The 15,302-nt window shown below is 32.6% G+C and overlaps 2 protein-coding genes across 2 annotated transcripts; one reads left to right on the top strand and one right to left on the bottom strand.

Annotated features, from left to right (window-relative positions):
• The first annotated feature begins 459 nt into the window (after positions 1-459).
• On the top strand, positions 460-6,559 carry LOC148284239 (tubulin glycylase 3B-like). Its single transcript, XM_088242439.1, has 4 exons — positions 460-903; positions 1,111-2,293; positions 4,702-5,217; positions 5,645-6,559. The coding sequence occupies exons 1-4, from the start codon at positions 748-750 to the stop codon at positions 6,505-6,507; spliced, it is 2,718 nt and encodes a 905-aa protein (XP_088098565.1). The 5' UTR covers positions 460-747; the 3' UTR covers positions 6,508-6,559.
• Positions 6,560-6,577: 18 nt separating this feature from the next.
• Positions 6,578-13,700, bottom strand: Arglu1 (Arginine and glutamate rich 1). The gene is made up of 5 exons (XM_088242440.1): positions 13,411-13,700; positions 13,173-13,335; positions 12,045-12,245; positions 10,582-10,665; positions 6,578-7,004 (listed from the first exon to the last, which is right to left on the bottom strand). The coding sequence occupies exons 1-5, from the start codon at positions 13,575-13,577 to the stop codon at positions 6,840-6,842; spliced, it is 780 nt and encodes a 259-aa protein (XP_088098566.1). The 5' UTR covers positions 13,578-13,700; the 3' UTR covers positions 6,578-6,839.
• Between the last annotated feature and the right edge of the window lie 1,602 nt (positions 13,701-15,302).

The following is a 15,302-nucleotide window of genomic DNA, read 5'->3' as shown; positions in this document are numbered from 1 at the left end:
ATCCGAGACAATCCATTAAAGATATTATTTCATTCACATAATATGCTAATTGCTGAAAAACTACTACAGTCTTTTGAATACTATAAGTTGACTCGTCTGGACAAAGTTACCACATTTGTAAGTATTTTAAAATTTATATTAGTTTTTTTTTTAAATAAGTTTGATATAAGTTTTTTTTTATGAAACATTAAAGCTATTTTAGATTTTTAAAACAAAAAAAATGTTTAAAATACTTTCAAGTACTTAATTTCAAATTTTGAAAGAATTTTTTAAATTTAGAAATTATTCTTCTATTATATATCAAGCTAACAGATTAGACAATTTGGCGAATTTGGCACGATTTGGCACATAGGTTGGAGAAAATTTGTTGTGATTTTAAAACATAATGTAAAATACTTTATTATTTAAACAGACATACATATAATGATACCATTAAAATGATCTTATTGACAGTAAGTACAATATATTTGTCAAAACATGTAGCTTAATTTAGTTTCATGTGAATTATTTGTTAAAACATTTTAATGATAAAGAAGTCAAATTCAGTTGCAATGTTATGGAACCTAAATTAATTTATACATAATACTCTGAAATGGTACAAAGCATCCAAAAATAATTTAGAAAAATCTCACAGTTGGAAAATGCAAAAACTCAACAGTATCACTTTGCTTTCTACAATAATGGAAAGGTTATGAAAAACTAATCATATCAGAAATATTTTGAAAGTTTAAATATTCAAGTTCCACAATGTATGAAAGGATGATTTGTAATTTTACAAAGAAGAAGACGAAATCAGATATAGTAACTAAGAAATGTAATGATATTTCCTCAAGCAGTCCTTTGTCTTCTATTTGTTCAGCTGATAAACAAAGAAAATTCACAAAGATAAGAACAAACTTACAGGTATTTGTTTACATTATTATTTAATCTCGTATTAACTATTGTTTCATGTAATGAATCTGGAAGAATTAAATATATAATTCCATAGCATGAAGTGAAAAACTCTAGAAAGTTAATAATTTTATGTTAAATTTATCATTATTAAAACTGCAATCCGATGTTTTAAAGTGATATTTCTGAATTTCTTTACTGATTAAAAAAAAATTTCAGATATTAAGTCAAAACAAATTGCATTATATGGGAAAAATAAGCCATATAAAATTACAGTCTAAAGTGTATTCAACAGCAACTACAAAAAATAAATCAATTCTTGGAAATAGACAAAGAATCTTTTCTATTTTACCAATGTCAGTGTTATGGAAACAACGTGAAAACAAGAAGAAAAGTGAGCTCACTGTTCGACTTCTAGGCGATAGAATAACATACAACCAATTAAAATATGAACATTTGAAAGAACTAGTGGAAAATGCAATCCGACAGAAGAAAATTTTTACTCTTTTTGGCAAATGTCGAACAATAAGGAGTGCATTAAAGCAAAGAGGCTGGGTGGAAAAATTAACATTTAGAGCATTCGACAATCTGAAAAGACAATTACCATTTTCTGAAAGAAATGAAGAAACCGAATCAAAAATTAAAACATTACTAGTCCATAATTTAATACAAAGAAATTATTCTGATTTTGTATGGTTGGTCAAAACTAGTGAAAAGCCTCTGCAATATTGTAAGCTAAACAAGTGTCCATTAATTAACCGAATCAAAATGGACGACAAATATTTCACGACGAAAGCAGGATTATGCTCTGCTCTTAAGAATCAGCACTGGTTTCACATCAATGGTATATCAGACGTAAACTCCCCAAGATCGTACAATTTATATGATAGCGATGAATTTGAAGATTTTCACATGGATTACAGAATAACATCTTGCACAAATTTACTGAAGTGGTTTATACAGAACAGAAATGAAGAAAATAATATTATGTCAGAAAATGGTAAAATAGTGTTTTCAGTCATATTTTTTGCACTCAAAAGATGTCAAGCATTTATTCAACAAAAACAGCACAAAGATATTGATAAAATTATGAGAGAGCCTAAAGAGACAGAGTGGGACTCTTTTATTGAAAGTTATAATAAACTGTTGTATAAAAAGCAAAAGTTTAAATTGGAGCACCGTAATGTTATTAATTTTTACATTATTTGCTCTAAGGAAATAATCAAGTTTATGAGAAGATATAGACCTGAAATTGATTGTGAAGGACACAATAATGTTTGGATTATAAAACCAGGATCTTGGTCCAGAGGGAGGGGTATAAAAGTAACCGATGACTTTAAAACTATATTGGCCATAAGTAAAAAACCCAGAATTCAAAGATATGTTGTACAAAAATATATTGGTAAGTAGCAATATGTATTATGTACTACTACTTCATATAACTTTTTGTCCGTGTAAAAAATATTGATATCGGTATAACACATCGGCGAATTGGTATAAACTAATTGTAAAATGTTTATTCAGCACATAACATAAAACTACAGCAATATGACATAATTTTTTTGAAATGTTCAAAATAAATAAATCGATAAAACATTGGTATAAATTAAATCATGTGTGATACAAAGAAAACAAAATCTCATAACTTGTAAACTTAAAAAAAAATGTATTATGATTATTCATTGGATCATTGATGGTACTGCAATATAATTTTTTGGCAGAGGAACCCAAAAAGCGCTCGGGTCATATGTTATTTACGATTTTAATCAACCAAAAATACCGCTAGAGTATCAGAAAAAAATATCATTATTTAGAAGTGAAAAAAGCAATAATTTAAAACGAATGTTTCTTAGTTCCCGTGGTAAATTTATTTCAGTAAAACATTTATTTTTCATAACAGGTTACGCAGTACTGCAGTATCACCGACGAATGAATCTGTTTGTATGATGAGATGCCTAAGAAGTGTGAAGAGTAAAAGATTTTAAAAAAAAATATATCTCTTATTAATATAGATTTGCAAATTAAAATGTGATATAAACTGCATGTGATATTCATTGATAAAATCAATATAATATGAACAAATTTTTTTATCTTTGAACCGAATTTAAGTCCAGTGTTAGTGTTTGGAATCAGGGATCAAAGGACCGAGGTTCAAATCCCACTCTGCTACAACTCAATTCTCATTTTTCCAGCACTAGTTATTTACAACTTTCGGAAAATGATCTAAAAATTTCAATATTTGGGCAAAAAAACATCCGCAAAGACAATTTTAGAAGTAAAAGGGAGCGTGCGTCCGCGGTGGATGTAAAATGATACTTGGAATGAGGTTGAAAAGCAAGCAAAACTAAAACAGGTGAGAGAGAGAGAAACAGCCCCCGATTGAATTGTTGTTCTCAGTAACAACTACTGATATCAAGATAAAATTGTCAAGAAATCTGCTCGCACGGACAAACAACGCTTCCTGGATTTTCAAATGCAGCAGAAGAGGCATCTTGCAGAAATTACTCCAAAAAAGGACTTAAAATCACACGCCAAATATGTGGTAATACAACACCATCCCCGGGCCCCGTTCGCAGCCCAAGTAGGGCAGTTGAATTTGAAGAATAATCATTTCTGCGGGGTCCTTAATCATCCACTTCCCTGGGACCTTTTCGATATCCCGGCAGAAGCTGCTCAAATCAATATCCTCAAAGCAGCCAATATTCTTGACCATCGATGGAATCATTAAGGCAATAAAATCTTTGAACAATGGGAAAGCGCCGGGTGAAGATGGAATTGATCCCGATCTTTTAAACGGCAGCTTGGATGCAATTATTTAGCCTCTCCACGCCTTACTATATAAAGTCTGGGGTGAAGAACGTTGTCCGAGGGATTGGATAAATAGTACAATCATTGCACTTCACAAGAAAGGGGAGCCTTTGGAGGATCTTGGGCAGAATAAGAACTCCTGTACGGCAGATTCTTGGAGTAAACCAAACTGGTTTTATTCCGGTTAAATCTTGTGCAGACCATATCCATAAAATAACATGTATTCTCAAACAGAGTAATAAAATGAACTCGTCCATTTATGTGTTGTTTCATCGACTGCAAGAAAGCATTTGATAGTCCACATCCACCGCTCTCTGGAAAATTCTTGATGCATATGGAATTTATGCCAAGATTATTGCTGTTTTGTAAGCGCTACACATAGACAGAAACTGTCACGTGAGACTTGGCAGCTCTTCAACCTATTTCACTGAAGTGAGGCAAGGCTGCGTCCTTGCACTGTCCTTATTCATCATATTGATGGATTTTATATTATGTAAATCAATACCACCTGACCGAGGTGAAGAAGTGAATTCCCCTAAAGTTGTGCGACTTTGAGTACGCAGATAATGCAATTCTTCTTGAAAAGTCTATTGGTGATCTTCAAGAAATTGTTGACAGACTGCAGGAAAACTCCGCTCGTCTGGCTTAATATTAACACTAAAAGAAGACGTGGCACGATCAGATAAACCAAAATCTTAAGTCTGGTCATGTCAAAAGTAGACAGAACCGAAGGGCATGTATGACAAGATGTATGAATGTGGAAGAAGCTAGGAATGTATGCCAGGATAGACGTGTGTACCACTCCATTCTCTATGCCTACTCCTACGGTGAAATGGCGTAATGGTAGTAGTAGACAAAAATTGTATTTATTTCAGAAAATCCTTTGCATATTATTAATCGGTTGCTTCATTGCGACGTGAAGGAAACACAGACAAACACACTTTCACATTTATAATATTAGTATGGATATGGATAGACTGACAAGAATTGTATTTATTTCAGAAAATCCTTTGCTTATATATGGAACCAAATTTGACATAAGACAATACTACATAATAACAAGCACACATCCACTTATTATATGGATGTATAAAAATGCTTATTTAAGATTCAGTTCCCAAAATTATTCTTTGGGGAATTTTCACGAATCTATTCATCTAACAAATAATGCTATTCAACATAAATATAAAAATAACAGAATGAGAAATTCCAAATTACCCGAAAATAACATGTGGACCCTCGAACAGTATAAAAATTATCTAAAGGAGGAGGGGTGTAGTTATGTTTGGAATAAGAAAATTTACCCAGGTATGAAAATGAATATAATCGGAACAATGCTGAATTGTCAGGATGGGATGATCAATAGGATAAACCAATTTGAGATGTACGGTTGTGATTTCATATTGGATAGGAATCATAAGCCTTGGTTAATCGAAATCAATTCATGCCCCGACATGTCGGCCACTACAAAAGTCACAGCTCAAATATGTCCGCAAGTTATGGAAGACATCATTAAAGGTATCAATGATGATTCTAGCTTACTCTATGCATATTTTTGTCCACCTTAAGTTATGCTAGAACTCCAATTTATTAAATTATTATTTTATTTAGATTTTACTATTCAGTTACTTTTTTTTTATTCTTCATTTTTTGTGAAAATATTTATCAATCTCTTTTGTAAAAAATCAACCTGCACAATATAAGCTGCAAAATAATAATTATTATAGCCCGGCTGAGTCGGATTATTTTACTTTTTTTTTACTTTGGGTAAATACAGGGCTGTTATTAGTCATTTTAAGCTATCATTTTTAGTCACAAGCTCTGTAAATGCCTAGACTTTCAAATCTCTACATGAAAAGGTTCTGCATCTTTTGAAATATCTATCAATCTTGATAAACTTCTTTGTGGATAAAATGGAGTATCTGATAGTTGTGCATTCTTCTAGTTGTTGTTGACCATAGAAAAGATCCACAAGCTTCAACGGGAGATTTTGAATGCATATATCGCCAAAAAATGACACCACCCATCTTCAGCACTGATGTGTCATCCCTTGTTATTAGTGGAGAGGACAAGAACGACAAGATAACTTACAAAAATGACCACAATCCTCCATACAAAGAGTCTTGTGAGGATGAAACACTCAGGAAGAATTTACCTTGGAAACATGAACTCATTAGATTGCAAAGTGAGGAAGATTTCCTTAAACACGAACTGATTAAAATACAAAGTGACGAAGAAACACTAGTATTTCAATATACAGAGGATTCTAAGAATAAAGAACACGAATTGCCATCTAACAACAATATCCAATCAAAAATAGTTTGTTCCAGCATTAGTACTTTTACACAAGGTGTTTTAAATGGTAATGACTCAAAAATAACTGATAATCAAGAAGATACAAAAGATGGCTTCTCAGATGGAGAAATAGATCATTTTAAACATTCCAACAGTAGCATAATACATCAGGCGAGCTCTAATGACAGTTTTACCACACTTCGTAAATCAACGTCTTCTTCATTTCAACTTTTAATAGATAAAGAAAAAATATTTAAAACACAATCCAAATCTTCTGACATACTAAAAAAATATATAAATACAAATTTCACAGACAAACCAATTAGGTTAACTGAAAAATGCAAGCCATTACTGACTCAAACATCGAAAAGAAATATTTCGTGCAATTTAAAAACAATAAATAAAATTGAAAAACCAAACAAGAGCACTGTTTATATATTTTCAAGACAGAAAAGTAATAAAAATATACCCAAAAAGAAATGTCCCCTTTCAAAGGGAGTGTTTACCTTTTAATAAAAATAAATTAGATAGTATGCAATAAAATCTTTTATTAAAAAAGTACATTGAAATAAAACAAAGGTTATTTTTAATATCGACGTTGTATATTTAATCTAAAGTAAAGTTACTATCTAAATAAGAAGTTTTTTGAACGAGACTTATTCTAACAAAGATTATTGGAGGTTACATAGCGAAATATAAATGTTTAACCAGAAAGAAAGGAAAACAGTTTAAGAAATATTGAAACATACAAACTATCAAATATGAAGTGATGTCAGTGCAAAAAGTGTGCTGTATCTGCACCTTATCAACTAAGTAATTTAACATACTTGAGACACAAGAAAAACTCATGAAATTGGTTTTAAAGAAAATGACAATTTGGGTCTGGAATTATTTTTACCAAGGATTTTCTTTTGTTCCTCTTTCACTCGCTTTTCTTGTTCTTTCTTAAGTTTTTGCCTTTCTTCATCCATTTTTCGCTGCTCTTCGATCATGGCAAGTCGTTCTTCCGCCTGTAAAAAACGACATTAATTAAACTCAATTAAAAAATGTACGAACACATAATTTTGAAAAACTTTAATTCCAAAAATACAGCGGAATGAAAAGATAATAGAACAGCAAAAAAACATTATTGTTAATATAATTTGTCTTTACTAAATGCATCTTGCATTAACGGCTCGAATGCCGGAGCGTAGAGCTATAGAGCTTATCAGCTGGCAATTTCGGTACCCATTAACTGCCGAAGCTAAAATCTGCGCTTCTTTATCTTCAAGCAGAATTCGCCTTATTTTCCTTGTTATTATGGACTTTAGGGCCTAAGATTCTTGCATGCTCTTAAGCGTTGGAGCAGGATTATCGCACTCCAGTAACTTAACAATTTTTTTATACTACTTTTTGAATAAACTAATTAATACCAGTGATAAAACAACGTCATTGGCGTCATAACATTGCCAAAATCCCATTCAACAGATTGCGATTTTAACATTTAGTCCTTTTCGATTTTGTGAAATAAGTGTTTTTTTTTTCAGAAACATAACGAAAAGTGTAAGTATTTTTTTCATTATTGGTTGTATTTAAGGATAGATTCAAGTAATTAAATCACCACCACTGTCAGTGTTTCGGTAGTTTTATTCAAATAAACGAGAGTAGTTTTTGTGGAAAATCAACATGGGCTTTTTTAGTAAAAAGGGTATTGAACAATTCGGTACTGCGATGGCAAATGGTTATAGATGCTGTTTTTGTCATTTTTCAAGTTCGTTTAAAAAAATTACCCAAATAGTATATCCTTTGATGTGGCAAAAGGATAAAGCTATAATAGTATAAGGATAAAGATATAAGATACATGGAATTATCTTTTATAATACCCTGCCCAACCGATTTTGAAACATTCTTTTTGCTCTCCTGTAAAATAGTGTCTGTGACAGATATAACCTTTTGCCATCACAGTACTGTTTATGCCAGTTTATAGCAAATTTTGAAAGATTTTAGAAATGGTAGATAACAAAATTACGATTGTTACAAAAAAATTGCACGGGTGCGTCGATTAGTTTGAAAATGAATGCAATAGGCTGAAGGTTTTTTTGCCCATTTTATCCAGTATTTGTATAAATACCACTGTTTACCTACTTTTATGATAGCCTGTATATCCTACAATGGTTTTTATTGAAAAAAATCGCAGTTTTGTGATGCAGTCTTTGTTTTATTAGTTTTTTAAGACAAAGTATGAAAATTTAGTTATCACTCTAAGAATGTTGTGCTATAATCTTATAAAGATGTTATTGCAGAGTTAATAGCACGTAAATATACAGTTTATTTAGAGGCCAACTATGAATTGCAAACCTTCAGAAATTATGTTCTGTTTTCACATAAAAACAACAATTCCAAAAATGGCTAAAAAAATCAGTCAAAAATCAAAAGGCAGGCAAAATTCTCGGTAGTTTTGGTACATTTTGCATCTTATCAGTTTGGAATTTGAGCAGTTAATATGTAATTCTGTTTAATTATCACATACCATGAATAGATAAAGTAATATTTTTAAATTTAAACATATATTCCCGAATTGACTAATACATAGAGACCAGAAAATTTCGCGATCGCGATAAAACGAAAAATAACGCATAATTCGGCATTTTTACGCGAATAACGCGAAATTTGGTTTATTTTTTAAATGATGCGAAATTCGGTGTTTTTTGTAAAATAACAAGCTTAGCAAGCTTTGAACAGCTATAAAATATTTCGAAGAATATTTTTAGTTGCCAACTTCACACTCGTTTCTCTGTGTCATTCTATGGAATCTTGGCTTTATTCTAATTGAAGGCCATATTTGTTTTCATAACTGTCATATTTGTGTTGTTATGTGCCGATTCTGCTGAATATGACGATATCTTGGGAATGAAAAGATTCCTGTGAAAAACATATTCATGGTGTGAAACATAGGAAAAATGACAAGAAGAATTCAGCTTGCACTTCAAAGCAATCTTATAAATAAAAGATGTAACCAGAAGACAGGACGCTGTTACGGAATTGGCTAAAGACAAGACTGAAACCTTTATAAAAGCCAACATACCTTCGGAAAAACTCGATGATCCGCATGTCAGAGCCTGGATTGACAAATATATGCAAGGTATTTGATTTATTAACTATTTACTTTATTCTGAGCAAAACATTTATGTTATTTTACCGATTTTGATAACCTAACTATTTTGACACATATTTATAATGTGGTAAAAATAAGACATTCAACATTTTACCTGTAATTTTTATAGTACGCAGTGAATTTGTTTCGTAAACTTAACTGATCAAAACAAATTCCAAAGCCACAACTTTAACAAACACTATTATAATTTCAAGATTAACGCCGAATGAAAATATTTGAAAGTAGACTCAAAAATGGTTAAAATACAGTTTTCCTTTCTCAGTTAACAATTGTTTTTTTTTTCAGGTGCTGGAGATTTGCTGTGCACAAAAACATTTCAGCGCCCTTGAGGTGATTTTCACTAAATGGCACTATATAAATTATCCAACCATTAATTATGGATATTTTTGCCTTAATTAGGCAAAAATATCTCAGAATTGTAGATGCCGACAGAGTTTGCAAAGTGAAAGAAGTTTTACAAAACAAAAAAATTGATTTGTTTTGCGACGAAACTACTGATTCTTCAGGCCGTTGTGTGTTCGCCATATTATTTAGAATTAAGAAGTCCTGAAGAGGTAAAACTGTGGCAGGGGTAAAATTTTTAGAGTCAGCCAACGCTACAAATTGTGTCAGGGCTATAATAGATGCCCTGAAAGACTACAATATTGAGTTTAAAATGTGAAGAGTGTAGTGATAGATTCAGCATGTTCCATGACTAAATGTGTTGAGACGTTGAAGGTGGTTTTGGGTGACCATCTTTTGCACGTGCATTGCACATATATATTTCGCGTTTTATGTAATATTTGCTAATTTTTTTGTATTCAGTTTTAAAAAAATATATTACCAGTCAGTTTATAATATGTAGTTTATATTCAGTGTTCTTAATGTTGTATTATTGTAAAATAAATATTTTTAATGCAAAAAAACAACACCTTTGACTTTTATTATCAACCCGTGTACTCAAATTGGTTCTAAAAAATAACACTGCCAGTTTTCAAAAATAACACCGCTTTTGGTAAAAAATAACACCGCTGTTTTCCGGTCTCTACTAATACATAATAACTACTAATCAATCATCATCATTCCCTTTCCGCACCCAATGGTGCCTAGTGCACTGCATTACGGTATATTAATCGCAGTGTATCTTAATCATTTTTGTTACATGAAGGTCAGATGATTAGTCTACCATCCAGGGTCTATGAAATATTTTAGTGTTAAAGTAGAAATATTATAGTGTTTAATATTTCCTGTCGACCATGTTGGGAATCGAACCTGAGACCTTTGCAGGGTATGCTGACCACAACACCACGAGGCGGACATATAATATTATATGTTGTACAAATAAATAACAATATAAAGTATGTAGATACATTTGAATTTTTATTACCCACCTGCACCTTTCTAAGACAATACAGAAGATTTAAAAATAAAATAAAACAAAGTAAAAGAATTACCAGTTTTTTCTGAGCTTCTTCAATTTTACGATTATTTTCAGCCATGATCGCTTCCAGAGCTTCTCTTTTGCGATTTTCTTCTTCCTGTAGTAATTACAATAATTTAGAATCACTATATAAACTTGACAAATAAAATAAAATTACTAACCAAAAAAGTTTTTCCATTGCCAAAAGTAATTCAGTAAAAATATTTGTATTTGATTTGTAAAAGTAATGATTGCTATGGTAAGAAAATAGTAATGTTACGGTAGTCTCTAAAATTTCGGCAGGAAATAATATGCGAATATTGCATAGAGGGCCACTCTATTAATTATAAGAATTCATATTTACTCAGGCATTAATCATCAAAAAAATCATTAAAAAAAATTGTAATTTACGCTAATATATAAATGAATTTCAAAAATAGTACTAGAAATGATGTTATGGTTCATTTTATTTTCATGAAGAAATAGAAGAAAAAAAATATAATATCCCAGAGAACATAAAAAATTTGCAATGTGAAAATGACATCCTGAATATTCTTTAAATCAAAGTGGAAATTATTTTTTTTCATAGAGAATATCTTCACATAGGTACTTTTAATGAATGTTTATGCGAGTCAACTGAGTTATCGAAATTGGGAATTGATAAAATAATAATTTCCGTCATTGCTTGACTCACCGCTCGGTGAGCCGCCGTGGGGCGGCGTATCACGGACAACTTGTGTCTTCACACAACTGCTGACAACTGAGATGAAAAAATCATTATGTAAGAATATGTTTAGTAATACCTTATGGCAGATAGTCCACATCTCCCCGGCGAAGATCAGCTAATTCTCGGGACATGTAGAAACCTTCTCTTCTCTTGAAACCTGACCTAGCCACTAAGATCTAACTGGCCCGAGTCAGTAATCTCAACTCTCCTTCGACAGTTTACCTCATTCGGAAATGTTCAAATTTTTCCAGAATGTGATATGTATTTTAAAGTAGGTAACATTTTTCATAGGTGTCTATTATAATTATTAATATCCATTTAACACAAATACTTCGGTCCATATACATTAAAAAGTTTATCATTTTTTACACCAAGAAAAATATTTAAATTGGATTGATTTTAAAAGCAAATAAAATGTATGATTTTAAAGTTTTTTTATCAACTCACACTCACAATACATGCCGACAGGACCTTTAACAGATTGGTAGGTATATTTTTAAATATCTATTATTAAAAGGTTTGAAAACATCTCCATCAGTAGGTTGTTTAATATAAATACATAACAAGATAAATAAAAATGCAGAATCCGAAATGTGAATTGACTGCTGTTAAAGGAACCGGAAATAAACTTAGGAATTACACAGAAAGAGGTACTCAAGATATTGCAATAGCAAAAGTTCCGTTTTAACAGCAGTCTATTGTTCTACACTGCACAATGACAGCGAGTGATTGCGCAGCGTAGTGAGGAAACTACGTGGAAACAGTATTACCTCTCTCGTTTTTTCCTCTAGCCGTTGTCTTTCTCTTTGGCGCTCCATTTCTGCCATCATTTCTTTCTCCATTTGTCTTTTGGCTTCTTCTACTCTCTTAGCTACTTCTTGTTCAATTTCGTCCTTTCTTTTTTCTAACTCTTCGTCCACTCGCTTCTTAACTAGGAGCTCGATTCTCTTTGCAGCTTCTTCTTCTATGACCTAAAAATGTAGGGATGCATTTTTTACAACAATGAAAAAACACAGTACGAGTTTTAAATTACTGTTACATTTTTTTAGAGTCCCACTCGCTGTGAAGTGATCACTTTTTGTTTTTTAAGAATGTTATTTTATATCTCATTTTATTATTGTTATACTCAATTTCATGTTGGTTCAGAAAAATTTTGAGTGTTTTCTAGGTTACAATTTTTTTTTTGGTAACAAAATTATAAATTACAAAAAGTATTTGAATTGTAAACTGCCTTTTGGCGACGCAAAAGATGGGTGAGTTTTTTACCTCTCTTAACAGTTGAAGCCATCAGCAGGTTGGTTCTGAGCAGTATCCTGACACTTAAATGGCTTGGCGAACATACAGACTAAAGGGCCGTTTACGTGTAGATAATACTAGAGATAGGACAATATTGTCTTGTCCTAGCTCCGTGAACAGCATTGACTGTGCGAGACAGAACACCGGGACAATATGAAAATTCAGCTGCAGCTCAAAGTGAGAGCTGCGAAAATGAATTCATGACGGCGTTTATTCTGAGTGAGTTCACAAAAAAAAAATTACAGCCTCCATTTTCCGCAGAAAAATATGAGGGAGCGACATGTTCACGTCAAGCAAATTGCTATTGTCACAAGGTCCTATCCATGCATGTTCACACGAGGACAATGCGGCCGCTGGCAGCCACGGCGGTGGTGGGGGTAATCATTGTTTTGCGTAGATAGTCTACCCATTTATCTTGGTGGCGATGTCTCAGAACAATTTTTTGTCCTACAAATTGTTGTTTACACATGGACAACGGTGGATTTCTGGGACCAAACAATATTGTATTGTCCACGTGTAAACGGCCTTTAATGTTCTGCATAACCTCAAGGCGCTCAACCGTACCAAGACCTAGTATCAGTAAACAATAATGCAGTAGTCACCTTTTGTTCAGCCTCGCGGATACGTCGTTGCCTTTCCATTTCAGCGAGTCTATCAACTTCATCCATTTTACTTCGGCCTCGAGAAGATTTTTTCCTATGGGACCTTGAACCGTCCACTGAACCATTGCTGCTGCTAGTAGATGACACTGAGTGGGACCGTTTCCTGAACAAATCAAGCATGAAACTTATTTACCGTGATAAAACAATTAGTCAATAATTATACGTTTAGTTATTTTACCTGGATTTAGAACTGCGATCTCTTGACTTTTCTGCGTGTTTTGAAGTTTTACTTCTCGATGTAGAACTCCTTTCAGATCGGTCTTTAGATTTACTTCTTTTTCGAGAATGTTTGCTACTCTTATGATGCCGTCTTGGCGACTTACTCCGAGATCGAGAACGACCCATGTCTAAATATAAAAAATATGTGGGAAAACGTATAAATTATTCAAGATTCTTCTAAATCCTATCGGCATAATCATGTAGACCACTTGTCAAACCACCATCTTGAGTTTTTTATATTCTGAATTCTCCATAGATCAAATATGCATAGATGATTTTATATTTTACACATAGACACACAATTTGGTGCCTATTTAAAAATTATTATTTTAAAAATATTTTAATATAAAATCAGCATTATTACCTTCTCCGCGCCAAATAGTGCATCGGGGACTGATTGTTAATCCTATCCCAGGTGTAAGTATTATTCAATTATATATAGAACAGCAAGTAATGTGATGTAAATAAAAACACCAGACATTAATTTATTAATAGTTTTAATGCCCAAGCTGGCAAAGACTTAACTTATTATTAAGGTCTTACTGGGAATCGGAACCGGATCCCTAAGCTCAAAGCTAAAATCATATTAATCAACAATTTTATTGTAGCTGTACGTATTATGAGGAATTGTATTTGCCATTATATGTGATCCATGTATATAGCTGTCTAACATTCACTACTCTGCTTATATTGCAACATCCATATTTATTGCATTTTTTTAATTAGCAGGTACCCATATAAATATTACGGATGCCTCCCGAAGGTATCAGATTCTTGCGGTCCAGGACGTCTACGATTGGCAGTTCGTCGGTAGTTTACGTCTGAGTCTGAACTATGCGACGCGGACCTGACTTGGGAGAACACACGGAGTTGACCGCAGACAGAGAGGCCTGGAGAGACTTTGTGGCTCCACCTTGGGAGCGGACATGAATTGAGCAAGTAAGTAAAATTATTATTCATACAGGTGAGATCCTTGGTGAGAACATTATTTGGTTGGTAGGTTTTGGTTTATACGCATTTTTAAAAGAAAAACTTAAGTCCATTTTCATTAGCCATATTTTCAAACTGAATAGGTATGTGACAATGCATTTATACGTTGAAACGTCTGTTATAAAGAGTTTTATGTACAAGTAAAACTAAATGATGTGTGATTTTATTAAATAATTGGTTTAGAAGTTGCCCACCATTTCTGTATAATTATTAAAACATTTATTTATATAGGGGAATCCAGGGGCAGAATAGGGTATGGAGATGAATCGGGAAAGGGGCCTTAGGATTCACCACGTGCGACAGAGATGTGTAACCTTCGGGCACTCCGTTCAGATTGTTACACTGCGCTATATGCAGCAACCGTTGTCAGTGTAAGAGTCAGAGATAATATAGAACTAAAACAAGTTCATATTTGCCACTTAGAACGACGGTATCAAAACAAAATTTGAAACGAAATGTCTAAAACTAAAATAAAGTTTGGACGTTTAGGTATAAATTATTGTAAACCTAAACGTCCAAACTTTTATGCCACGTTGAACAATCGACTAAAATGGCAGATTTTAATATGTTCCTTTACTTAAAGTAAATATACTCATTTTCGTCTAATGTAATTTGTCTTTCAAAGCTCATTCTGTATAGTACCGTCTAAACGCTTTGTATGAAGGAGAAAGAGGTTTTAATTTCTTAAAGTCCAGGCATTTACAGGGCTTATGACCTATCATTGGCTGGTTTAAGCGGCAACCTTACACATTGTGTAACATTTACCATTTTGATTTTGTTTGAACATCCATATTTCCTAAATTCTTCCATTTGTTGATTTTAGTGAAGTAAAAGAGCTGCCAACGACAGGTCATAAGCCCT

The sequence above is a fragment of the Micrasema longulum genome, unplaced genomic scaffold (assembly GCF_059751315.1).
Source record: "Micrasema longulum isolate JH-2025_06_02 unplaced genomic scaffold, ASM5975131v1 h1tg000138l, whole genome shotgun sequence".
NCBI classification, from domain to species: domain Eukaryota; kingdom Metazoa; phylum Arthropoda; class Insecta; order Trichoptera; family Brachycentridae; genus Micrasema; species Micrasema longulum.
Note: the sequence above shows the minus strand (reverse complement) of the source record. Positions and strands in the feature narration are given on the sequence as shown.